This window comes from Bison bison, unplaced genomic scaffold (genome assembly GCF_000754665.1).
Source record: "Bison bison bison isolate TAMUID 2011002044 unplaced genomic scaffold, Bison_UMD1.0 scf7180017864373, whole genome shotgun sequence".
Classification (NCBI taxonomy): Eukaryota; Metazoa; Chordata; class Mammalia; order Artiodactyla; family Bovidae; genus Bison; species Bison bison.
Window position 1 is genome coordinate 8,881,334 of NW_011494945.1, and position 25,283 is coordinate 8,906,616.

Sequence of the window (25,283 nt, forward strand, 5' to 3'; positions counted from 1 at the left end):
AAAAAAAGAATGTGACATATGAGTAAAATTAGGTTATCAGCACTTTTTGATAACAGCGCTTTAATGCTGGGACTGGAGTTGGAGTAACATTTAAGACACTTGAGAAAGAATATACTAAAATTTTATATACAGTGCAACTGGCCTCTGTATAATAAAGGACATATACTAACTGTTAATAACATGCAAGAACTTGAGGAGTATGTTCTTCTGATCTCTTTCTGAGAAATATACTAGAATATGAGCTTCTGAAAACTAAAATAGCTAGAGAGACATAACCCTAAGGACTGGTGGTACATGTTAAATATACAGTTACCTGTAGAACTAAAACTTCATGAGGGCTTAGAGAGTACAGTGTGTAACTCTGACAAAGTAAACAGTACAACTATTTTTAAAAAGAAATAGTGGGAAAGCAATTTAAAATTATTTGAATGCTTTCATTGATCATATTGGGGATGATTTTAGTACTATTATTCAGAGACTGGTATATGTCTAGTATATATATACACACTAGAACAGTTGGGTATTTATGGCATGTTTTAACTCTATAATCCCCTTCGTCTTTGACCATCAAGATTTTAGAAGTGCAAGAAAGAAGATACAGATGTAATACAGGTTAAGTAAAAACTTGATAGTCTGGAGTTTGAATTGAAAGTATCAAAATGAACTCAAGAGCTATTTCTTATATGTATGTACGCAAAACTGTCTCTTGAAATACCATTGCTCACATGCACACAAAAATTCAGGGCCTTGGAGTAATGGCAGATTCCAGATCTATGGCATGAAACATGTAAGAATGAGAAGTTAGTAAGAACTAGTTGAGTCATGTCAAAAGACTCAGCAGCCAACTTGAAGAAATTCCTAAAGGTTATCAAAGAGGACGATTTGAGCTTCAGAAATCGTCATGATAGTTACAAAAGAATGAAAGCTTCCAAATAGTTTTAAATCCATGACTTAAATGAGTTCATGATGATATTTTTTTAAAGTGGTCACTTGGAAGATGACAGGAAACCAATTTATTATTTTATAAACTAATAAAAGGAAACAATTATTTGCCCTTTCTATATGAATTGTACACCTGAATAAACAAAGTAGTATATGAGGAGAGGTGTTTCTCTATAAAAGTATTCCAACTACTAAGTGAAAACAGGAGATAGAGAGTAGCACCGTTTTGCAACCTCCAGCAGACAACCACTGAGATTTAATAAAAAGAGGAACAGGCAGACATGCTCAGCCTTCTGTAATCGCAGATGCTGTTCTTAGTATTGTGAAAGGACATAAATGGGAAACACAGGACAGAGCAGTATGTGGAACCGTCCCAGGTGTGCAGGCAGAAATTCCAGAGTTTCCAGGGAAAAGCTCTGCAGGTACATGGCCTAGATTCTTTTGCAGATAAATTTTAAGTGAAGTGGGGTAGAAGAGGAGACTATAGTTAAAAAAAAAAAAATAATAGGAAATCGTATTTTTAAAATGCACAAGACTAAACTGTAGTATCTAGGAAATACATGTTTGGATGATAAAACCTTTTTTTTTTTTTTTTAATGCAAGGAGGTGATTTACTCCAAGTATCAGGTTGATGATGCCTGTTGGGAGGGAGAGGGCACAGTGTAGGGCTCTTGGAGTGACTGCCAGCTTGCGGTCCCTGTCGGAGCACTGTTTGCCTTATAGACGTCTCCTGTACTTGGGTTGTGTTTTTTCTTCTTATTTTTAACAGTTTACATAAAATTGTTTTTAAATCTAAAGCTGCTTTAAAACCTTTCAGTAGTGTGCAGTGATAGTAGGTGGGAAGATTCCCTGGAGAAGGAAATGGCAACCCACTCCAGTATTCTTGCCTGGAGAATCCCATGGACAGAGGAGCCTGGTAGGCTACAGTCCATGGGGCTGCAGAAGAGTCAGGCATGACGAAGCGACTGAACGTCAGCAACAGCAGTGATAGTAGATAGTTCTAAGTAGGAGAGGAAAATCTAGAAATTTGGAAAAAAAATTTATTGAACTTCTCAAGATGTGACAGATTCTGAGTATTTAATACTGTTTAAGAGAAGCACAAATTAAATATTGGTGCTTAGAACACAATTTCCTTTTTTCTTGTCAGTTTCTTTTTTCTATAGATACTAGATATTCACCTTGGATTGTATTCTTCACATATATAAGTTGAGTTTAGGACTCGATGTTGAAAGCAACATGTCATTATACTCAGTTGTCTCTGTTTGTGGCCCATAAACATAAAATATCATATTTGATGTCAGCTTAAATGTTTTAATTCCTCCTCAGATTTCCAGGGTATATTCCTTGGTTAATATTACTTTTTAAAAGTGAGAAATTAGATAAGATTAGAATAGTTTTTAAATCCTTTATTTCTTTGTAGTTAACAGATCTCCAGCCTTTGTGTATGTATCACTGAGTGGGGTTTCAGTAGTGATCAGAACACGAATCTCGCTTATTCTAATGAACCTCTATAACTTACATCAAGGAAGCTTGGGAAATTGATACTGAGGACAGGAACGAGAAAACAACAAATTTGTTATGACCTCTAACTGTCCATTTGGAAATTTCTCAGTGAACATCAAGTAGCTGTTCTCAGATTTTTGCTGATAATGGCTCCCTTTTAATTGTATGAAATTGCCATTGTAGGAAAGAATGACAGCAATTTTGGAGCATGAGGCTTTCTGGATACTTAATCCTGAATCCTTCTTTTTATTTGTCTAGTTATTTTAAAATATAAACTATCTGCATTTTAAATCCCATAAACCATTTATTTAGGTCTTTTTACTCCAAAGGAGAGGACCTGATCCATGTTTTGGAAGCAAAATGGCCACATTTTCTTCCCCTATTTTTAAGAGCACCTTTCGCTTATTACCCAGTACCTAATTGCTTTGATGCTGTTGTCTGACTCAAGGTTATGCTTACTGGAGACGCAAATGAAGTGATGTTGTGTTTTTATGCTCTGGATACATTTGAAATGGTTATTTTCTGAGGACGTGGTGTTTTTTCCCCTGTTATCTTTGTCATCATTGAAAATGCTAAGCTTAAGGTCATCAACTTTTGTCTTTTCTGATGCTGGTGAGATTCTGAGCCCCTCTTTAAATGAATTGGTTATAACTTCACGAAATTAAGGTGACTCACTGTCTCGTCCAGGGAAAATGAGATCTGTTTCTTGGATCTTTCTTTGTGAACAAAAATTTAATCATTTTTACTAGCCTCTGGCAGATGGCTTCCTGTAGTTCTTGTTAAGACAAAGCACTTAAAATTGTCTAGAGGCTGATGTATGTGTACCATGTGGTGCCAACTCGTTTTTGTTCAATGCAGTTTCCTGCCCCCCTCCCCTTTTCTTTCCTTCTTGGGCAGGTAATGAAAGCATGGGATGCGCATGTGACAGCAGTCTGCTCCCAGGACGCCAGTGAGCTTGTGAGGAAGCTTGGGGCAGATGATGTGATCGATTACAAATCTGGAAATGTGGAAGCGCAGTTGAAATCTTCAAAGCCGTATGTATCCAAACAGGGTGCCCATGGGGAAGGTGGAACAAGGACGATGGGCAATGTGCGCCTGAGATGGTTCGGTGGCCTTACCGCCACGTTGGCGTCTTAGAGAAGAGTCTGTGAAAACACTTGGTGTCACTGGAGGTGATTTAGGTCGGTTTCTGTTTTTCCTCCAGATGTTAATACAGCATGATCATGTACTGTGATTTGTACTGAAGACAATATGTTGCTTACCTGGCCTTTTGCTATTTTTGAAGTTAACTTACTTTTACTGCTGGTGTGTAAGAAGGCCGTATTGGAAGGTATATTCCCTCCAGTGGCATTTGTCACCATGAGTAGAACCTAGAGCAGTACATGACGTATGTGATTAGTATCTTGCCTTTATAATGGGGGTTTCAGAGAAGCAGAGGCTGTGTAGATACCAGTAATGGATGTTGTCATCGTGCCTGAACGCCAGGCTGTTATTTGACTGAACATACCAAGTGGGAGCAGACTCTGGAATTCTCTCAGGCCCCCATCCTTCCTGACTGTGGCTCAGGCAGAAACAGGGAGGTGTTTCAGAACCTCGTCTTCACTCAGCCCAGGCAAAGCTTCAGCAGAATGTCTCAGGAGCTATTTCACTACTTCTGATGCAAAGATTTTTCCTTTTTTAAATTAGTTTTTTAAAAACATTATTTATTCATATGGCTGCGCCAGGTCTTAATTGTGGCATGTGGGATCTAGTTCTCCACCAGGGATCAAACCTAGGCCCCCTGCGTCGGGAACATGGAGTCTTAGCCACTGGACCATTAGGAAAGTCCCTTAAATTAGTTTTCAGAAGCTAATTATTGCTGCTCACTTTAAGTAGAAGTATATTTTCATAGGTTTAAAAAGAGAGAGAAAAACCTAGGCTTCCTCATAGTAGTAGTGTCAGCCAGCCATCTCTCTTCTGCTGCTTCTAGGAACAGCAGCAGGAGACAGGCCAAGGCGACCATCTGCCTGCTATCCCCCTTTAGGTTATGCATGTCTGAAGTCTGTCTCCAGAGAAGAGAAGCCCTGGCAGGTGGAGGCGGGCACGCACACAGGCCGGCCTCCCCTCTGCACCTCACTGTGCTCCTCTGTGGCTCTGTCCAGCGGCTTTGCTCCTCCTGTTTGCTCTTTTCCAGTCAGAGAACCTCAGTAGCTCACAAACACAGGCTGTTATTTTTTGAATGACTGCTTAGTTAAAGTTGATCTTTGCAGCTTCTGCCTGGAGGTTAGTCTCTTAATCCACCTAGAATAAATTTGTTCCTCTTTCCAAATAGCCTTTTAGATTTGAATCCTAGGATTTTACAGCAGGAAAGGGCTTTGAAGTACTTCAGCCCTACTCTGTCATGCTACAGTCAAGAACATAAAGGGCAGAGAATTTAGGAGTATTTTTCATGCTTAGGATGATGCCACTTCATCATTAGTGGGAGAGCCAGGTCTGCAGCCTGGTCTCTGGACTTCTTTTTTCAGGCAGTGCCAATTCTATAATGCCAGGCTGCCCTCTGTAATGCCATGGCTTCCCTGATAGCTCAGTTGGTAAAGAATTCACCTACAAGCAATGCAGGAGACCCCGGTTCGATTCCTGGGTCAGGAATATCTGCTGGAGAAGGGATAGGCTACCAACTCCAGTATTCTCAGGCTTTCCTTGTGACTCGGCTTGTAAAGAATCCGCCTCCAGTGTGGGAGACCTGGGTTGGAGAAGGGAAAGGCTACCACTCCAGTATTCTGACCTGGAGAATTCCATGGACTGTATATTCCATGGGATCACAAAGAGTCGGACATGACTGAGTGCCTTTCAGTTTCAGGCTGCCCTTAAGTTTTATCTAAATTAAGTATCATCCTATTTGTTTATCTAAAATTTGGGAATGAAATAGGAACCTAAAAGTAGAAACTTATACTCATGAAAAGAATTTTGTTAGTCTTTTTTTCCTAATAAGAAGGATCATCTAGTAAGGTCACTCTTCTGAACTTCATATGCTTCCGTTTTTATTTGCCCTTGTTTAGTTTAGTCCCATGAAAAACTCAAGGGCCACAAAGTTGGCCAAAGTCGGTTTTAGAAGGTTTGATGTTTCACTTCATGCAGATGAATTTAGAAGGGAAAAAGGGTTTACGGAAAAGGAATTCCTCTATTAACTTGCTTGATGTATAAGCATGTATTCTCTAAATAGATCTTTGTTTTCAAAAGTATTTTAAAGCTTCTTTGGGTTTTATCCCCTTTAAGTAAAATGTAGTGATTACAGCAATTTTAGGTTTTTAACCTAAATTTTAGGTTAGATGTAAGGAGTTGAATATCTGTTAGTTCCTGTGGATTGCAGTATGATGGGTATTTTTGGCATGTTAGAGCAGAACTGAAGGTTGAGAGCAGGCTGTTGATTTCTCTGTAGGCATTGTGCTGATGTTGTACATGAAACCAAAGGAAAATTCCAGAAGGTGAAGAGGATGCTTCTGCACGCAGATCTGATTGTGAAGGGAATAAAAGCAAATCACTTGTGTGGGTCAAAATCTAATGCACTCCTGTCTTAAGTATTCACATGCACTGAAGAGTACTGTGGCTTATATTGGATGGATAGCTTTGCAGTTCTCTACAAAGCTTCAGTCAAGGTGTCTCAGCCTTGGCAACCTTAGTTTCTCAACTGTTGACATTTGGGGCTGGATACTTTTTTTGTGGTGAGAGGCTTTCCTGTGTGTTTTAGGATGTTTTATCATCATCCCTGGCCTACAGATGCTGGTACCCTCTTACCACCACCTCGCCCAATTGTCACAACTAAAAATCTCTCAAAACATTGCCTAATATGTCTCCTGGGGACCAAAATCACTCTCAGTTGAAAACCACTTGTTTAAGTCATTCTTAAAGTATTAGAAAATAAGATGATTTTGTGATTTAAAAAAGAAATCACATTTGACTTACCTTGGAGAAAACCCAGTAAGTAGATGTGCCTTTTCTCATTTGTCCGAGCAGCCACCCCTCTGTTGCTTGTGAGCTGTCGCGGAAACAAACCATGGAGCTCCCTGGCGGAGGGAGTGAAGGCGGCTTGGAGCCCTGGGTAAAGGCTGACCAGGATGTTTTGATATGGTTCTTCCTCTCCAGGTTTGACTTTATCCTCGACAATGTTGGCGGATCTACTGAAACGTGGGCTCTAAAGTTCCTCAAGAAGTGGTCAGGAGCCACGTATGTGACTCTGGTGACTCCTTTCCTCCTGAACATGGACCGGTTGGGCATCGCGGACGGCATGCTACAGACAGGCGTCACCGTGGGTTCTAAGACGTTGAAGGTAGGAGTAGAGTCTTGGTTGGCGCGAGCCAGCAGGCACCTCAGGCTTCTGGGATTGGGTTTCCTCTAAGCCTTTTCTCCTCCAAGAGAAAAGAAACTCTGGAGTCCCATACTGACTGGGTACAAATTCTTGCCTCCCCTTTGGTAGCTGTGTAGCCTGTGAAAATGACTTAGTGTCACTAGGCCTCAGCATCTTCACCTGTGAAATCCAGCTCATGGTGTCTCCCTTACTGTGTATTGTAGGAATTAAATGAAATCTTCCATGTGAAGAACTTAGCACGCCTAGTACCTGCCTGATGGCTCGCTCTCTGTTTCTCTGTCATAATACATAAGTCTCTTGTGTATGAGGGTGGAAGTTTTATTAAGACAGCATAGAGCCGGCTGTTTTCATGGTAGTAACAATGGGATATGCCAGTACCTCAAATGGAATAAGTGATATAAAAAAATAAAGATACATGCTTGCTTTTTTTTTTTAATTTGGCAAAATACTTCAGGCTCAGGAGAAAGGCAATAGAAGTTTCCTCGAGGGTAAGAAGATTGTATGTTGAGCTACCGCTGCTACTACTGCTAAGTCGCTTCAGTCGTGTCCGACTCTGTGTGATCCCATAGACAGCAGCCCACCAGGCTCCCCCATCCCTGGGATTCTCCAGGCAAGAACACTGGAGTGGGTTACCACTTCCTTCTCCAATGCAGGAAAGTGTTGCCCCATATTTGCAAGGCGACTGGCTCAATAAGTATCTTCAGCTTTTTCCTGATTCTAGAAATTAATTTGGAAGCTTTTGGGGGTGGAGTTTAGGACTTTAAGTCTCTCGAATGCTCTGTACTGAGTCCTTAGCGGTGGGGAAGAAAGGCCGTGATGGAGGAGACGCTGCTCAGTCCTTAGGAACTGGGTCTGGGTGACAGGAGTGAACCAGCCGGCAGCGTGCTCCAGGTTCTTCCTTTCACTTGGTTCAGACAGCACCCGGGAGCAGTGTCCACAGGGCGCTTTGTTGTGGAGAGCGGAGTCTCAGCTGTCCTTTGTCTCTTCTTTCCCTTTTCATCAAACCCAGGCTTCCCAAGTGCTTTAGCATATAAGTTTAAGTTTTCCGTAAGATTTCACAGTTGGTGTTCCAGGGAGACCGCTAACAAGTTGAGCTTCAGAGTTGTCCTCTGAGAGTAAAATAGGCCTAGTTCTCTTCATTTTCCCTTTCCCTTTCTTGAAAGATGATAGTGGTAATCTCATGCGAAAACCTTTTAAGTAGTTTCTGATGTCTTCCTGAGAATGTGCACAGTTAAAGCCTCATTGTACTGCCTGCCTGCTTTGGTTTACTCTCTCCTGTAATGGCCTGGAAAAAAAAAGAAACCACAGATCCCTTAGAGCAGAATATAAAATTCTGCTGTTGCAGACCAAAAGTTTCACTGTACAGAGCAACCTGCCGTGAAGATCCGTAGATCCAGCAGTTGTGACCATCGCTGTTCCTTCTTTAAAACCCTGAATAGTTACCAGAATGTTTTAATTGTAGTTGATAAGGCCAGTCCTTATGGAGAAGTACATGAACAGGTCTCCTGTGAATATAATTAACTGGACCTGCTGTAAGCTTGGGACAAACAATGCCTCCTGTCTAGCTGCCTGAGCCTTCAAATTTGGTTTTGTTTGTTTTAGTTAGTTCCCTAGACCAGTGCTTCCTGACCTCTTTCATGCTATGACACACACAGGAGATGATAGTATTTAAATGGCATACTGAGAGTGCCCTGAGCCAGGAGCGTACCATCTGGAGACTTCTGTCAGCCTGGGCTCTGCCCTGCTACTCCAAGGGCTTGTCATACCTTCTCTAGGGTGAGCTTGGCTCTGTTTGCATCTGTGGTCCTGGGATAATGATTACCAGTGACCCCTTTAACTCTTAACAGTGTTCCAGGTTGGACGATGAGCTAGGGGGTCACTCAGCCAAACCAGTAAGCCATTCTGGGCACATCCGTTGCCTTGACAGCAGCTTGGGTTTGTCTGTTTCTCCACGGTCTTAAAGACTGGTTTGCATTGCCCCAGTCTTTCCTCAGCAAGCTTTACTTTCAGCACTAGATAAATACTTGTCGAATCCTTCCTGTGTCAGATACTTTGCATACATTCGCATTTAGTCCCTCCAACATCCCCATCAGCTAGGTGGTGGTGCCTCCACGCTACAGGCCAGGATACAGGCTGAAAGAGGTAACTTGACCTACGTGACACAACCATCGAGCCCTGAGGCAGAGCAGGAGAGTTCTGCCGCCCCTGCCAGCTTCATGCCAAGATGGTAGCTGATCGTCATGCTGAGATGTGAGGCAGTTGTGAGCTCAGTGCAGAAAGCCTGTGCTCGCCCGATGGTGGTGGGCAGGTGTGGGGAGGGAGGCGGCAGGTGGACACTGGCTGGCCCTATCCTACCTCTGGATCACTCTCATCTGATGACGTTTAGTTGGGAGGGTCATTGAGGTATCACAGAGAACCTCAGCTCACTTGCTGTTTTGATAATGGTTTATCCTACCTCCGGCATGAAGAATAATAAAAGTGGGTATGGCAGTAGAGTGGTCATGAACCTTCTTGGTATAAGACTTTTGCTAATCTTCATCTGGGGGCATTTTGTCCCATCATAGCATTCAGTGACTTGGGACTCCGTGTAATTTTAGGGGAAGGTCCAGCCATGACGCATGAGGAACTTTACACTTCGTTTTGCTTTTAAAACTGTCTTATTCCTCGGAGCCAGAAAAAAAAAATAACTGTGATTGGATTTCTTGTCTAAGATCATATTTTGGTGCCTTATGCCCTTGAAGCATTCCTGAATTAGGTAAAACCTCTTTTCTGGTGCCTTGGGGCTTTATTCACACCTTGGTAGGGAAAATCTAGAGGTCTCAGCCCCTCATATCTCCTAGGGGAGAAACCGAGTGTGTGAGACTAGTGAGACTGCCCTTGAAAAAGAGCTTTCCTGTGCTTGCTTGCCTGATAGTCACAACGTGGGGAAGAAGCCCAAGTTCACATGGGTATATCTCTGTTCGCTCACTCAGTTACGAAACATTCATGAGCATCCGTTGTCTGTCCATCGCCATGCTGGTGTACAGCTCACTGTGGCAGCATGAGATGGGAAAGCAGTTTGTCTGTCTTAGTCATCCAGGAAATACGTACGTTTCCCTAAATTTGCATTTAGTCAGATTTCTTCCTTTCTGAAATTTGACGTTTTGTTTTCTTTTTAGCATTTCTGGCAAGGAGTCCATTATCGCTGGGCCTTTTTCATGGCCAGCGGTCCATGTCTAGATGACATTGCGGAACTGGTGGAGGCGGGAAAGGTAAGTGTGTTGCCAGGGTGTCCCTGCTCACCTGGGTGACCTTCCTAGCAAGCCCAGTCAGTGGGAGCTCTACAGAGGTAGGCTCAGCCCGTGTCCACACTGCCTGATATGCCAAATTCAAGTGCTGCGTTTGGGGCTCTGTCTCCATGGGAACCATAGCCACAGATGGCTGCATGTGAGAAAGAGCATATGCCATGTAGGGCAGCCCCCAGGTTTAAGATGAGAGGCAGGCCCAGAGAGCTTATATGCTTTTCTCAGAAACACTTGGTTAGATGGCAGTAGAGCCGGGATCTACAGCTAGGCTGCTAACATTTTGATAATGGTCCTGAAAAAAAGGTACTGTGAAGACAGTCATTGCACAAAGGTGGGGATAGCCTCGTGAGTTTACAGCTGAATTGCTGCTTGAGCTTCTGAGGGTGTGGCTGCTTTGGAGGCCAGCAGATTTCCAGATGAGCAAGGGGAACAAACACTGTGACTCTAAGCCTCAGTAGAACTGGACTGTAGGTTGGGTCGCCAGGTCTCCTGTTCCCAGGCCAGTGTAATGAAATCAATGGCAAATGAATGGTACGTCTGAGAGGGTCAGTGCACAGGAAATGGTTCAGAATTGATGGCGATTTTGGTGGAGACAGCTGGTTGGTGTTTCTCTTTGAATCTGTCCTGACTTGATGGTGAGGGACTGCCCTCTGAAGCCCAGTTTTTGGGCGTCAGAAGGCCTCTCAGGGTTGACGGAAGTTGAGAAAGACTCCTCGGCTACCACCTGCTCGGTTAAGTTCTCACGCGGTTTCATGGCCCAGACATGCCATCTCTGGAAGAATAACCCAGAAGGCAAACTCATATTCTGGTGCTGATATTTATGATTTTTATTGAGAAATTAATATGGAATTACAGAATGGGGAAAATTATATACCCTGAGGGTTGCATGAGGTCATAGATACAATGATTATCATTTTATAGATGAGAAAACTGGCTCAAAGGATAAAGGGACACGTTCAAGTTTGCAGAAGGGGGACCAGAGCTCATACTTCCTGACCCAGTCCTGCGTTTTTCCCTCCCCACCATGAAGCTGCGTGCTTAGTGCTTGAAGCTGATTTGGGACTTGAGCTTAAAACTGACCTGTCCTTGTCATTTTATGCTGGGCAGGGAGAGAGTTGGAGCAAGGCACAGCCCGTGATCCTTGCTAAGCCATGCGGAAAGAGCCTCTTGAGATGGGTTTTCCTGTGTTGGCACCTGCCCCTCGCTGGCTCATTTCATCTTTGCACTTTGGTTTTGGAAAAGAATGTTTTTAGAAAATTACTGGCTGCTTTTTGTGCATTTAGTTTGTTGTTGTTGTTGTACTATCACAGGCATGGAAGCTACGATAGAAAGTGGCTCATTACTCTTTCCAGAACATTTTGGTCCCGAGTTTGCATGCCTTTTCTCAGATTTCTAAGTGTTGACGTGTACTGGGTGAACAGGGACAGCCTTGTCATGACTGGAATCGAGTGCCTCTCTGTAGGGTTCTCCGCACATCCCCCAGAGGGGCTTATTTTACTTCTAGGAAGAAGGAGGTGAGCTGTCATCAGATAATATGGCCCATAGTTCTACATAGTGCTGAATGGAGCCCCATCCGTAGAGGGTCCCAGTCCTCTGGAAGTCACCACACTTGTCCTGACATCTGCTCCAGACTGACCACATGCTTAGCATCACTCTTTTGTGTTCGAAATATTGTGACTCTATCTAGAAATTACTAGTTATGCAACAGAGAAGAGAGGTGACTTGTGTGTGTGTCCCCACTAAATCTGGTAGATATGAGGCGGCATGGCTAAAAGAGGACATAGCAGAAATAAATAAAGATGCCCTCTGGGTGTCATATCCTCCTCCAGGGTGACTGAGGAGGTGGTCCTTTGGCCTTTGATCCTCTTCTCGCCAGGGCCGTTTGGGCTCATTTCTGACCATGAAGGGCTCTGGGACTGTGGTGGTTGATATGTGACCCTGGATCCACGAAGAGGTCAGCTGTCCCGTGCATCCTGCTTTGTTGTGGGTATGAGATGTCGTTGCCTATCTACACTGGAAAATTGGAAAGGATAACAGAACCGGTCTACTTACGTATTATGTGGTTAGTAAAGCTTAAATTGGATGAGGACATGGAAGATCCTTCCAGGCTTTGGCTGAGTGCTTGATGAATCTAATTAGCAGGTGTCCAATAGACGACCTGGAGTTATTTGACAGTGTGCGGCCATGAACTAGAAGAGCCTACTCTTTCAAAATGCTTTAAGTTTTTGAATGAGTAATACATTTGTAAGATTCTAAATCCAAAAGGTAGGAAAAGTTATCTCACAGGATCTCCTTTGACTCCTGTCCCTCAGTCATGGAGCTTCTCCTTGTCAGACTACCACCATTACCAGTTTCTCGGGTATTCCAAAGATGTTCTGTGATTCATAGGGTGAAACAAAAGCATGATTTTTTTGTACATGTAACAGGTAATTAGCACGTTGAGTTTAATGGGCTGAAACTGAAATTGTGCCTTATGCCTGAAGTTTATTGGCATTTTCTAAACAAAATAAACATTTCCCGTTCTTAATACTTCTTAGCTAACTGTTGGTGTTGGGGTGCCTACCACAATGCGTGAAACATCAAAAGACATGAAAGAAACTTGAACTATTGGTCTCTGCTCCTGAGGAGGGGAACTCGATGCCTGGGGCTCAAGTATGGGATCCTTTGGACACTTTCATCTTCCTGAGTATGTGTATGCCCACCTGTGTTCTTCGTGTGTTATTAAGGCCATTTGAGTCCACAGGTCCATTCAAGAGCCTAGGTGACCAACCAGATGTCTTGGTTGAGTGATGTTGTTCATATCTTGGTTTATTTATTTTAGCCAGCATCAGCATAGTCCCTATGGAACTTATTTGAATTTAATTCAAAACTGTTGAGGGCTGGTAGCCATTTTGCTTTGCTCAGTAGGGTGTGGAGAGATGTGTTGGCCACGCTGAGTTGCATCCTGAGCACTGTTCACTAGAACTTTCTGCAGTGAATGGTAATGGTCTCTCTGCATTGCCTAGTGTGGTAACCACTAGCCACATGTGGCTATTGAACACTTGAAATGTGGCTGGTGCTACTGAAGGAGCAGATTATTAATTTTCCCTACTTTTGCTTAAATGCAGATCGCCACACGTGGCTCTGGCACGGTTTTGGCCAGGACAGCTGTGGAGCGTGCCGTAGGTTCTGAGGCAGATGATTTTCCAGACCCCTCTTGGAATGGCTGGGCCCTAATTTTGCAATGAACTGTATTCCAAAGCTTTAAACTCCTTTACTTGCAACCGGATTCCCGCTCTCCCCCATAGAAAGAATGTAGTGGTTAGGGACTGAGTCTCCGGGACCACCAGGAGAGCGCTGTCTTGCCAGATGTGGCAGGTACCTCATGGACATCATAGCCTTGATGCTGCTGAAGTTCTTCAGATGCGTCTGAAGTTGTTTCTGTGGGGAGATGCAGGCCGAGTTTCTCCTCTTACCTTCTGGCTCTGAGTGCCTTTTTTCAAGGGGGCCTAGGGACAGTCCTGGGATGCTTCCAGAATGGGTATGTTTACTCCCTTGGGGAGCAGCCTCTTCCTGCACCCTCCCCCTCCCATCTCACCTCCTAATCGCACCTCCTATCTTCTAGCCTTGAGTTTTCCATCTGGGGCCAAGGAGTTCAGAAATAGCAAGTCTGAGCAAAGCCCACCCTTTCCTTCCTCATATCTCCTTAGGTTAAGCCTCCTCTTTCCCCTTCATCCTGACTCTGGAAGTCCTGGCCCTGTGGAGGAACTCAGAGCTACCCCTTTCCGTGAGGTGGTGGTCACCTGCGGCCCTGCTGCCCCTGCTGTGGGCCCTGGGCCTGTCCCCCGGTGGTGGACTGGGATCATGCCAAGGGCTTTAGGTCACCCTGGGCCTCTGTCCCCTCTACTCCCCACACTCTGAGGTCAGTTTCTGTGCCTGGTAGAGGCTGTAGCTGAAGGTCTGGGGAAGAGGTGACAGACTCAGAGTTCCCTCCCCAAAGTGTCCCCAAGCTGTGCAGTGATGACATCAGGGGTCTGGGATCCTCACTCTGCTCCTCTGCTAAGAGCTCTGACCTTGAACTTAGTCCGTAACCACATGCGCTTTAGATTCTAATCTGTCCAGCAGGCTGGCTCAGAGATCCCCCCCAACTCCTCCCACCTCTTTTGGACTCTACTGTTCAGTGATTCCTGCGGGGAAGTGGGGACTGAGGGAGAGCCTCCCCTGGCCACTGGGCCTGCCTGGGGGCGTCCCCTCCCCACCAGCTCTCAGCCAGAGGGTTTCTGCCTCGGAGGTGGGAGGCTTCCCAACTGCTGCTGACAGCAGTGTTCCCGGGCTGCTCCAGGGAGCCCGAGGTTCCTCCCATGGTCCTGTTCTCAGGGAAGGATGTCAGGGCCTGGCTTTGTGTACCCTTTATTTAAGGAAGGGAACGGCCATCAGGAGAGCTTGGATTTGGGTCTGAGACTGGGATGCTGGAATGCCGCAGCCGTGGGCTCCCAGTCAGCTTTGATCCCTGCGTGCCTGCATCGCCCCCAAGTGCAGTGTGCAGCCCGCCACTTTATACCAGGGCTCCGTGCGTGGGCTGGGCTGCAGCAGTCATTGCAGCAGCGTCCCCACCGTGCCGTGGTTAACCTTTGTTTCCCCTCTCTGGGTTTTTGCTCTGATCCCTTTGTCCATCACAAACAAGCATTCTGGGTCTGGTGTGAGGCTGCGCATAGACACTGCCTCTTTATGCTGTTAATCTCTGTTTGATGTCACACATTCAGCCAGCAGTGGCATTTGCCTGCCTGTTCATTGAAAGCCTCTTCTTCATTGTCACTTTCGGGAAGAGCTGAATGCCCGTTATGCCCCAGTCAGCCCCATGGGATTATCCGCCACAATGGGCCTGACCAGCCAGATTAAAGTGTGCCGTCGCTGCCAGCTGCGTGGGTCATCAGTTCAGACTCTGCGTCTCTGGCCAGGTTCTAAAGTGGGTGGAGCCTGCCAGGCAGCCCCTCATTCTGGAGTGGCTTCCCATAACGCTGCTGTGGTTGCTCCGTGATTAGTCAGTCCCTGTTGCCTCCTTTCTTGATTTCTCTCTCAGGTGCCTGCTTTGTGTGCTGCTCTATGTCAGCGCCTGGCACTTAGAAGATGCTCAGCCTCTGTGGAGTGGGTGGATGTGCCCCTGATTGACACAAGTCAGGAACCCTAAGCATAAGGCAAAAGGTTGTAGTGATTCCCGCTCTGACGTGCAGAAAACTCTTCTCCCCTAGAGATTCTGATGGAGTTGGTCTAACAGGAGACCAAGAACTCTGCATTTTAAGCATGCATTCAGGTGATTCCTTTTCAGGTAATCAGCATCCAGAAAGCAGTGTCCTAGCGGCTGGGTTCAGAAGGTTCCGGGTGGGACATGCTGGAACAGCTTGGATGCTTTCCACTCTTCTACCAGACAAGCAAGTAGGTTTCCTCCAACAGGCTGGCTCAAATCTGTTCTGTTCATAGCAGCAGCTGTGTTGAGATCATGCTCAGCTTGCTGGGGAGGGCCACAGTTATAAGCCAGTGGTGTCCTCCATAGGTGCAATGGGAATGGTGGCCTAGGGACCACGCTTGGGCTATGTCAGTGACCTGGACACAGCCTGGATCCTGAGCTGACATGGCCAATTAACATGGTCCATTAACATTAACATGGCTGGCAGGCCAGTCAAGATGCAGGCTGTGATGAATCCATATAATCCTTGGTTACCTTTCTCTCCCCTTAAGATTTTAGGAGTAGATATAGAAAGCAGCTGATGATGTACAGAAAGTTTAGTGTAGAGTGGGGAGAGCAGACACTCTGGTACCAGCTCAAAGCCTGTCTTACCACTCAACAGTCATGTGATGTTGGTGATATAACTGTGCCTTAACGTATCCATCTGTAAAAAGGGAATAATAACAGTACCTACCTCATAAGGTGGCTGTCGGGATTAAATGAGGTAAAGAACATAGAGCACTTAGAGTGCCTGGCACATGGTGAGGACAGCCCATGCTGGTGCTGTTATTATGAGCTTATCGTGGTTCATAAGTACAAAAAATTGTCAACGTTTTGGAGAAGGGAACTTTGGGGGTCTGAGATGCTCTCTGGTGGTGGGGCTGTGAAATTCACACAAGAGGAAAGCCCATCTGAATACCACAAGAGCATATACTTCTTTCTCTTGTAAAAGGGTCACAAGATGTAAGCTCATGCCTTCTGACAACTGATGCCTGCCCGTGGAGCAGTGGGAGATAGTTCACTGAGATGCCAAGTGGATGGTTACTGATTTTTGCTTGAAGTTTTAAAAAGGATGAGTTCAGTCAGATGTGTGTGTGGGGAGAGCGAGCGCTAACTGGTCCCAGTTTCAAAGGCAATTGCTGGCAGCGCTAACGATGCACCACACAGAGCCAGCAGCATTCGAGCCTTTATGAGCTGGTGTTCCCGTAAATTCTAACCAGCCCTGCAGCTCAGCAGAGCCCCCAGGGGAGCTTCAGCCACAGGTGGGCCCCCAAAGACACTCGCTTCCCAGTTATCCTACTAGTTTTCACCTTAGTGACACTTATTAAGCTCCTGTTGTGTGCCTAACCTCGTGCTGGGTATTGTAGGGGATACAGAAGAGGTGGCCTGTTCCACGATGCACTCAGCTTTGCTCAAGTAGATATGCCGAATAGTTAACAAACTTTATGAAATCTGTCCCTATCCTGTGCACTACCTGCACAGCAGGAATCTTCGGATGCCCTCTTTGATGTCTGCCACACAGGACAGCGTGGCTGAGATGTGCATTCAGCTGTAGCAAGCAGTCTGAAGAGGCCACACCGGTCCTCTGGACACACTGCAGACCATGGGTCAGGCAGGCTTGGGTGAGACCTAGGCTGGACACGCGGTAGATGTCACAGAGGAGACGCACACGCAGCCCACACTCAGACAAGTAACCCGTTTTGGTAGAGTCGGGGTCTGCAGAGGGCTGAGGTCAGGATGCTGGTGGCTACCGGGTGCCGGGTTTGGATGCTGTGGAGGGGCTCTGCCACAGTGTGGAGCAGGAGCAAGGCGGATGGTCGGGTGGGCTGCATTATAGGAGATTGAGAGGTGGGAGGTGCAGCAGTGCAGCTGTGGCCCGGCCCACTGTGAGCTCCTGACTGGGGGCGCCACACAGACCCGAGAGAGGGCGGCCTGGCTGACGACGCCAAGAAACGAAGTACCTACGTAAACTAGGTTATCTATGGTGAGCGATGTAGGTTTTCTTACCCACCGGTCAACCTTTCTTGTGTTTTACAGATTCAGCCAGTTATTGAAAAAACCTTTCCATTTTCTAAAGTTCCAGAAGCCTTCCTGAAGGTAGAAAGGGGACATGCACGAGGAAAGACCGTCATTAACGTTGTTTAAATAAATATTCAGTTTGGTGATTGTTGGCTCTCTTACTCGGTGAGTGCCTGCAGGCCCCAGCTTTTTTCTAGCCATCCCTTTCCAGATGAGACTGCAAGTTCCATGATATAAAAAACACACTCCTTGCCAGTAATTTTCCATCTTCTGAGCCAGGCACAGAGATTTTATAACCACACTCCCACCCTCGGCCATCCCCTTGCTCTGCCCAGGGCTTTCTCCCATCACCTGCCGCGCCTGCCCATCTGCCAAGCTCTCTCTGTGCCAAGCGCAAGGGACACGCACGTAAGTAAGGACACGATATGAAAATATCCGCACTTGGGCTTGTCTGTAAAGTCAGTGAAAATTGTCTATTGTTTTTTTTCACAGCAGATTTGCAAATTGTTGCAGCACTTTCTGTTCTAGTAGCTCAAACTGTTTCACCATCTTAATGTTTGTGAGAGAGTTAAAACTTCCAGCGTGTGGAGGAGTGGCAGCCTGAAGAGCTGACTAAGCTTCTAGACTTATCAGTGAGCACGTTTCAGAGTGGCCATGGTTTCCTTCGTTTTTTATTCCTCTGCTCTAGAGCGGTCCTCACAGCCCTCAGAGTTCTGCATCTCTTAGGGGCCTATAGAAGAATCTAGCCGGTGATTTGGTTCATTCCTTTCAGAGAATGAAAGGAGATGTTCGAGTTTCTAACTTCTTAAAACCCTTACTTTTGTACATAAGCGAGCTAGTCTTCTCTCAGCAATGGAAACATGCTTCTCTGGGAACTCTTCAGTGGAAATGCAAACCCTTCCACTGGGGCCCAGAGTTCTGCACTTTGACCTCCCCAGTAAGCCCATTGCGGCTGTTGAGCCTCTAGTCTGTGCCCCGCCTTCAATGGTGTAAAGTGACTGTTTCCTGCTTTGCTGTGCCTCCTCATCACTGGGCCTCCAGCACTAGCTTTCAGCTTCTGACAGAGACTTGGGTGAGCGGCTTTCTCCTCGGTTTCTTCCTGCTAGACACTCAGTTGTAGTGTGTTGGATGAGGGCTCTTCTCTAGAATTACTGTTCCCACCAGTACAAATTTACCTCAGAAGAAAGAGGTTCTTCCAGCTGTAAATAAGCTACTTTTGACTTCTCCGAACAAACATCAGCCCTGTTGCCTTGAGGGCTCCCAGGTGGTAGTGAGGGGGCATCTCCACTCAGAAGAGTGGCGGGTGCCCTTTTCCCACCGACTCTGAAGTGAGGGCAGTCAGAAATCTCTCTCTGCCCTTAATCCAGCAGCTGTGAAGCCTTCCATGTCGTGATCAGACATTTATTTCTGATGTGCCCCTGACCCTCTTGGAAGTGTTTGGAAGGCTCCTGAATGGATCCTCTCAGATTTTATCAATACAGTTAACCAAAAACAAATTTATTTGAGAGAGAAATTCAACACACACTAGACGGTCTTAGCCCACCGTACTGTGGTTAGTGAGATGAGTAAAGGCCTAAGGCCAGCGCTGTACCTGGGAACAGGACCGACGTGGTGGCCGCTGTGGGACACGTGCACGCAGACTCAAAGCCTGCAGGGTACACTGCTGATGACCGTCATTGCCCACTGCAGACTCCAGAGGATCAACATTTTACAACTGGAAACGAGATATGTGACAGAACACCACTATTCAGGGACGAGGACAGCTTGGCCAGGGAGCAGCTCAGCATTTTCAGTCTTCTTCACTGAAATGCTCGCTGTATTTTAGGGTTCTCAGTCCCAGGATTCAGGCAACAGGGATTGCTTACAGCCTCCTTCCCTTCCCTTCTTTCTGGAGAGAATCGCTGGTCATCCTCTACACCTTCCACACCTCAAGTGTCTGCTTCCTGAAGTAAGTGTCGCGAGGCCACCCCCAGTGGTCAGCACAGCTGTGGGGCCTCCCAGGGAAGGCAGCCCCGTGCAGGCCTCACGCCAGCGCAGCTGCTTAGGAGGGGGAAACTGGGCTAAAAGATCTGAGTTGGGCAAAGGCCTGCTTAACACTGCAGAACTAGCTGTAGGCGAGTGAGGATGGGCTAATAGATGAGGTCACGATCGTACTGTTTCAGTAGGGGCGCAGGCAGAGGACCAACACTCACATGTGGCAGTCTAGAGCAGCCGCAGGTGAGTGGGAATGCAGATCCTGCTAATGTTAGTGGACGTGCACATGATAGCTCTGTAAATTTGCTAATTTTTAATATTAACAGAAACATACTTGGTTTATACTTAGTTCCTTAAAATATGTCTGAACAGCTAAGGCTTTCCCACTTTACAGCATAATTATGAGTCCAGAAAACAGAGGATCAGGGACCAAAATTGCAGGCCTAATAAAATGACTTCTTCTCAGATGCTGAAGCGACTCCTACCTTACAAACTTGAGCTTCTGTCCTTCCCTTTAAAGTGTACAGGACTTGTAGGCCTGCAAGGTCGGTAAGTTTGGTCCTGTTCTCTATCTTTGGAAATAATTTAAAACATACATCATCTCTTAAGGTCTTAGTATAACTTTTTCCAAAAAGCACCCTAAAGCTGCTAAGGAGGCAACCTGTTTAGGCAGCTCCTGAAAGGAAAGGGAACAAACAAGAGGACAGATGATTGTTTTAAAATGATCACAATCTTTTGATGAGAGGTTGTCCTGGTCACAGGAACATGATTCAAGAGAGACTTTAGAGTTGTTGAAGGAGCAGGTCTACTCTCTTCTTCGCGCTTCCAGCAGCAGGCCTTTTTTTCTTTTTTTGTTTAAGTAAGGTAGCTCTGGAAGGCCTCCAGAAATATTCTTCCTGTGTTCTTTACTCAGGTCTACAGGACCATGGCTTCCCACACTTGTGTTAACTTCTCTTTGCTGACAGTGTTAAGGATAAGGTGATTTTGATCATACTGTGTACCCCCTGAAAGAAAGAAAAGGAAAATGATAAAGGGAAATATGCCCATGTGAAGGAGCTGTAGCAAGACAGTTTATTACACCACCAGGGCAGCAAGAGTAAGCAAGGTGTGAAACCACGTGCCTCAAGGAAGGCACACAGGAGGGAAAGCCCAGAACTGCCTCCGAGGACTAAGACTCCACCCACTGGGGGTGATGTGTCAAAGCCCCATCAGAGGACGTCAGCAGCTCCATACTGATGTCCTACCTCCCCAGGCTCCTTTTCCTACTCAAGTCTTAAAAGCTAGTTCATGGTCACTCTTAAGATCTGTGAAACTGGGGGGAACAGGAAAGAAGCTAGAGATGGGAAAGGAGCAAAGATGGTGACAAATATTCAGTGGCGGGATCGTGGATTTGAGATGGCAGTGGAAGAAAGCAGGCAGGCTCAGCAGTGGAATTGGTCATCGGGACAAACTTTGCATCAACACGAACAGTGGTGGTATTAGGTCAAAGGGGAGGTTGGAGTGACAGCCCGAAGTATAGTGGGCAGAGCAGCATCCCCACTTCTGGGAACCGACAGGCTGTGGTGCATAAAAACTCACAGCATTTAATATGCTGAGTTCCACTGAACTGTAAATCCAATAGTTTCCATACGCTCCCTTTCACCTACCAGATATTTCAGATTCTTTAGTGTTAAAAATAGCCTCATGGCCTCTACTTTCAATGGCGAAGTATCATGGACAAAAGAAAGGGTCATGTGTTGTTGTTTTTTTCCCCTAGTGTGGCGTAAACATCCTTTCAGGTACTTTTCAGCACAAGCCTCTGTACCAATTGTTATAGCACCTAGGACTCTGTCAGAATTAAAATCTGCGCATCTTAATGCAGGGTAAGTGTGACTGGTATTGAAATCATAGTGCAGCCTTAAGCCAAGGGGAATCAAATATTCTTATTGTCTTTTAAAACCTCCAAAAGGTCTGAGAAGTTACATAGTTTTGATGGAAGAAAATCATCTCTTGTGCCCCTCTTGGAAGAGACTGATTCATCATCATCATAACTGAGCGCCTCTGCACAGCTAGATACAGGACGGAATACAAAGCAAGCGCCCTGGGCTTTTTATGCTGAAGTTTGCAGTGAGATAAAAAGTTACCACCACCACAAATCCTGCCGTCTCCACTGAGGCACGCACACTGTACTGCATTGAGATGTCAGAAGTATTATCTTAAGGTCACAATGCACTTTTTCATTCTTCAAGATTATAATATCTTAAACATACTTTTTGTGTATATCATAATTCTAGAGTTATGACAACTAGAAAGTTCTTGAAAAATAATTTGATTCATTCTGCTGCCTTTGGGGAGAAATAAAATCCCAAACTTTGATCTTTTTAAAGTTAGCATGAATCAGCTTACACTATTGTCATGTCTTTGGTCTGAAATAACATATAGATGTCTATCAAAATATCAGGAGATGGGTTAAAAGGAATAAATCTTGTAATATTAGTAGCTAACACATGGTCAACAACTGTAGCCAAGGAAACTCAGTCTCCTATGAAGTGCCCTGAAGAGAGCTGTATTTCTGTCTCGTCTGCACAGGATGTGAGTTTGTGGCCCTGCTCTGTCTTGTCCACAAGATGGCATCATTCTCCCACATTCGGAGACATTTAAACCCAGTTGACCAAGATAGCAAGGGACTACTGCAGCTACCTTGCTCCAACGCAGAGAGGTCACAAATAGACCAGAACAGTATCCTTATTCCAAAGGCATTGGACTAATTTGTGTTGCATTTTAGGAAGTGACCTTGGAGCTTTAAAGTGAAGCCCCACAGTCCTTTTCAGAGTCAAGACTAGAAGCCAGGTATCCTTACTCCTGGTCAGCTGCCAGCATAGCAAGTGGGGAAAATCCCATATGCTTGGAGCTTCCAGAGTGTAAGGTCTCTGAAGCTAAGGTACTGTCTTTTCCCACCCCACCACTTTGGTATCCCCAGTCTCTGGCCCAGAGCTGGTCACACTGTGGGTAAGTGGGTACCCAACAAGTACATGTTGAAAGAATGAAAGAAATGCTCTAAGAGACTTGCTCAGAAAGATCACAGTGACCTTAACCCTGGACACAGGAAGTGGATCATACTGTAAGAGACACTAGTCCGTATTTCCCTCCACATCTGTGTTTCCAATTAGTCACATTTCTTTGGCTTCTCTGGAGGTGTTAAAACTATCTTGTACAGACTGAGGAGCTCCAGTTTAACAAGTTGATCCAAATAAGAATTAAGATAGTGACTCAACCAATGAACCTCAGGCTGATCATCTATAAAATGGGTATCTTGTGTACATATTGACAAGTCTGTTGTGCCAGCCTACAATGCATTTGTCTCCTGTTGCATTTTATACAAGGTATGATGCTGGGCCCCATCCAGCCTGGAGCCAGACGTTGCTTAGTTTTGCTCCGTAAGTGTAGTGCCCTGCCTCCGTCTCAGTGAACTCGGTTTGCCTCTGAGCACCTTTTGCTCCTCTGAGTCTCTGTGACCTCAGACCCCATTGTGAGGTGGCTTGACCACTCTCCCCACCCGCAGATCTGAATCAGTGGCCACCAAAGCCCCTGATGGAAATGTTCAGGCTTATTCTCCATTTTCTACAAGTTAGTTTAAAACTCAGTTACAAGCTATTTCTTTAATCCTATATCTTAATTTTTAATGACAGCTTTGGTCTAGATCCCTGACTCAAGTAAAACAGAGCCAACTTTCTAGCCATAATTTAAAACTGTGTGTGTGTTATATTATATAGTTCCACTAAATTTACAAACATCACCACACTGGTTTTCTGATATGGAATAGAAAGTCTCCATTAATAATTTAAAGCAAAATTACCCCATATGACACAAAATGCACTGTCTTCATTTGCTTGTCAGCAGCAACAAGAGTTTACTAAATTCCCATGTCTACATTTGGTAACTTTATTTTAAAATTATCATCAGTAGTCCTCCCAGACTGGCAGTATGGGCATTACCCGCAACCCTGTCAGACATGCAGGGTTGTACCCCAGACCTCCTGAATCAGGACCTCTGAGGGCAGGGGACCAGCAATCTGTGTTTTAACAGCCCCTCCAGGAGATTCTGATGCAGATAAAGTTGGGAAACCACTTGCCTAAATAAACGTGTTTGGTCTTCTCCAGGCGCCATCAATCAGTTCACTCCAGAGTAACTTCACTGAGCAAATGTTCAGTTGAAATCTCTTTCGCTGTGTTTGTTGTTTGTTTTAATTACTTTTCAGTCTTAGATTTTAGGTTACTTGCATGTATATGAGTATCATCAGCTATATAGACTGAGCCTTTTAACTTGTGATTTTTAGTCTCTTGTAATAAATGCTTTAAAGTCGGCCCATGTCCAGATTCCACCTCAGCACTGTGGGTGTGGCCAAACTGACTCACCCCTCTGAACTTCAGTTCTGAGGGGCTGTAAAATGGGGAGAGGAGGGATAACACAGGCCTCTTAGGGCTGCTGTGGAGATCACGTGAGATGACGTGTGTACAGTGTTTATTTAGCACTGAGGCTGGCACAGCATAAGGGATCACTTACTATTAATAGTGCGCCCGATGTCAAAAGTAGAGCTTTTTAGTTAACTAAAGAAAGACACAACAAGGCAGATAGGGCAAATAATCCTTACCTTTGATATCTAAAACTAAATTTGGCTTAAGCTTGCTGTAGATCCTGCCGTCAGGCTTCATGCTCCAGAACTGACTGTCAGCATTCTGTTCGAGCGCCAGGCCCAGCTTTGAGCCAGAGGTTACGAGGCTCCCCGAGATGGTCAGGCAGCAGTCCTCTGCTATCTGCTCAGCAGAAAGGACAAGGCATCTTACACATGGAGGGACACACATTCAAGTACCCTTGTAAGCAGTCCCCTGGGTAAGCTGATTTTTAAAGTTACCTTCGTTCCCAGCTTCATTTACACATGAGTATTTCAGCGTTTAGCCATGGTAACTGGGATCAAACAAATATTTATGCCCTTCGTTTCGGATGACATCAGTAATGGAAAGTTCTCAGTTTTTGTCCTTTGTATGAGGAGACTTAAGCCCTTTGTGAGGTCCTCTGGTTTATTAGTAAGGGAAGCCTCAGAACACTATAAGTGCCCATCATTTACTTCTCGCTCCTAGAAAGGACTATGAGCTGCATCTGGGTCTGTAGCTAAATCCTCTCTGACGTATCTACCCCTGAGGCTTCCAGCATATGACTGTATCTCTAATTTTGAAGGCTGTTGTAGCACTGAAGTTGCTAAAAGGGCATTTTATCATTTTAAAACTTGGAATTCCATTTATTCTTTTGTGTTCCTTCATGAGAAATGTCTAAAATTTTCTTCAAAGGCACGCTATCCAACTATAAAGAGTGTGTTCTAATGCAAAAATCTTATGGCTTCTTCTATGAAGTGAATCTACCTTTAACATATAAACAAGGTATGGTAGTCATTTTCATATGGCATTCACACAAATTCATGTAGGACATGCTTTTGAAAAGTGTACCATTACATGTTGAGATAAAAGGATTCTGATAATCTAGTACACTTTACTTTTTCTCACTGACTGAACTACTGGATTCAAAGTTGTTAAATAATATCACTGAAATGTTCATTAGAAATAACTGCTGGAAGATGCCATTTCCTTGAATTAAGATAATTCGCAGACAGAAGTTGGCATTTTCAGTTCAGTCGCTCAGTAATGTCTGACTCTGACCCCATGGACTGCAGCACGCCAGGCCTCCCTGTCCATCACCAACTCCCAGAGTTCACTCAAACTCATGTCCATCGAGTAAGTGATGCCATCCAGCCATCTCATCCTCTGTCGTCCCCTTCTCCCGCCTTCAGTCTTTCCAAGAATCACGATCTTTTCAAATGAGTCATTTCTTCACATTAGATGGCCAAAGTATTGGAGTTTCAGCTTCAACATCAGTCCTTCCAATGAATATTTAGGACTGATTTCCTTTAGGCTGGACTGGTTGGATCTCCTTGCAGTCCAAGGGACTCTCAAGAGTCTTCAGCACCACAGTTCAAAAGCAT

At 45.2% G+C, this 25,283-nt stretch overlaps 2 protein-coding genes across 2 annotated transcripts in view; one reads left to right on the forward strand and one right to left on the reverse strand.

Moving 5' to 3' along the window:
* The window catches only part of RTN4IP1 (reticulon 4 interacting protein 1), a 52,325-nt gene extending 34,883 nt beyond the window's left edge, over positions 1-17,442 (forward strand). The window contains exons 6-9 of the mRNA XM_010856673.1: positions 3,343-3,479; positions 6,568-6,751; positions 9,949-10,041; positions 17,315-17,442. Of these exons, the coding sequence (XP_010854975.1) occupies positions 3,343-3,479; positions 6,568-6,751; positions 9,949-10,041; positions 17,315-17,422 (522 nt within the window). The 3' untranslated portion in view covers positions 17,423-17,442. The remainder of the gene's footprint in view (positions 1-3,342; positions 3,480-6,567; positions 6,752-9,948; positions 10,042-17,314) is intronic.
* Positions 17,443-18,772: 1,330 nt separating this feature from the next.
* Positions 18,773-25,283, reverse strand: part of AIM1 (absent in melanoma 1) — a 258,316-nt gene continuing 251,805 nt past the window's right edge. Inside the window, exons 23-24 of the mRNA XM_010856701.1 lie at positions 23,901-24,063; positions 18,773-20,274 (exon numbers count right to left, since the gene is read on the reverse strand). Coding sequence (XP_010855003.1) covers positions 20,186-20,274; positions 23,901-24,063 — 252 coding nt within the window. The 3' untranslated portion in view covers positions 18,773-20,185. The remainder of the gene's footprint in view (positions 20,275-23,900; positions 24,064-25,283) is intronic.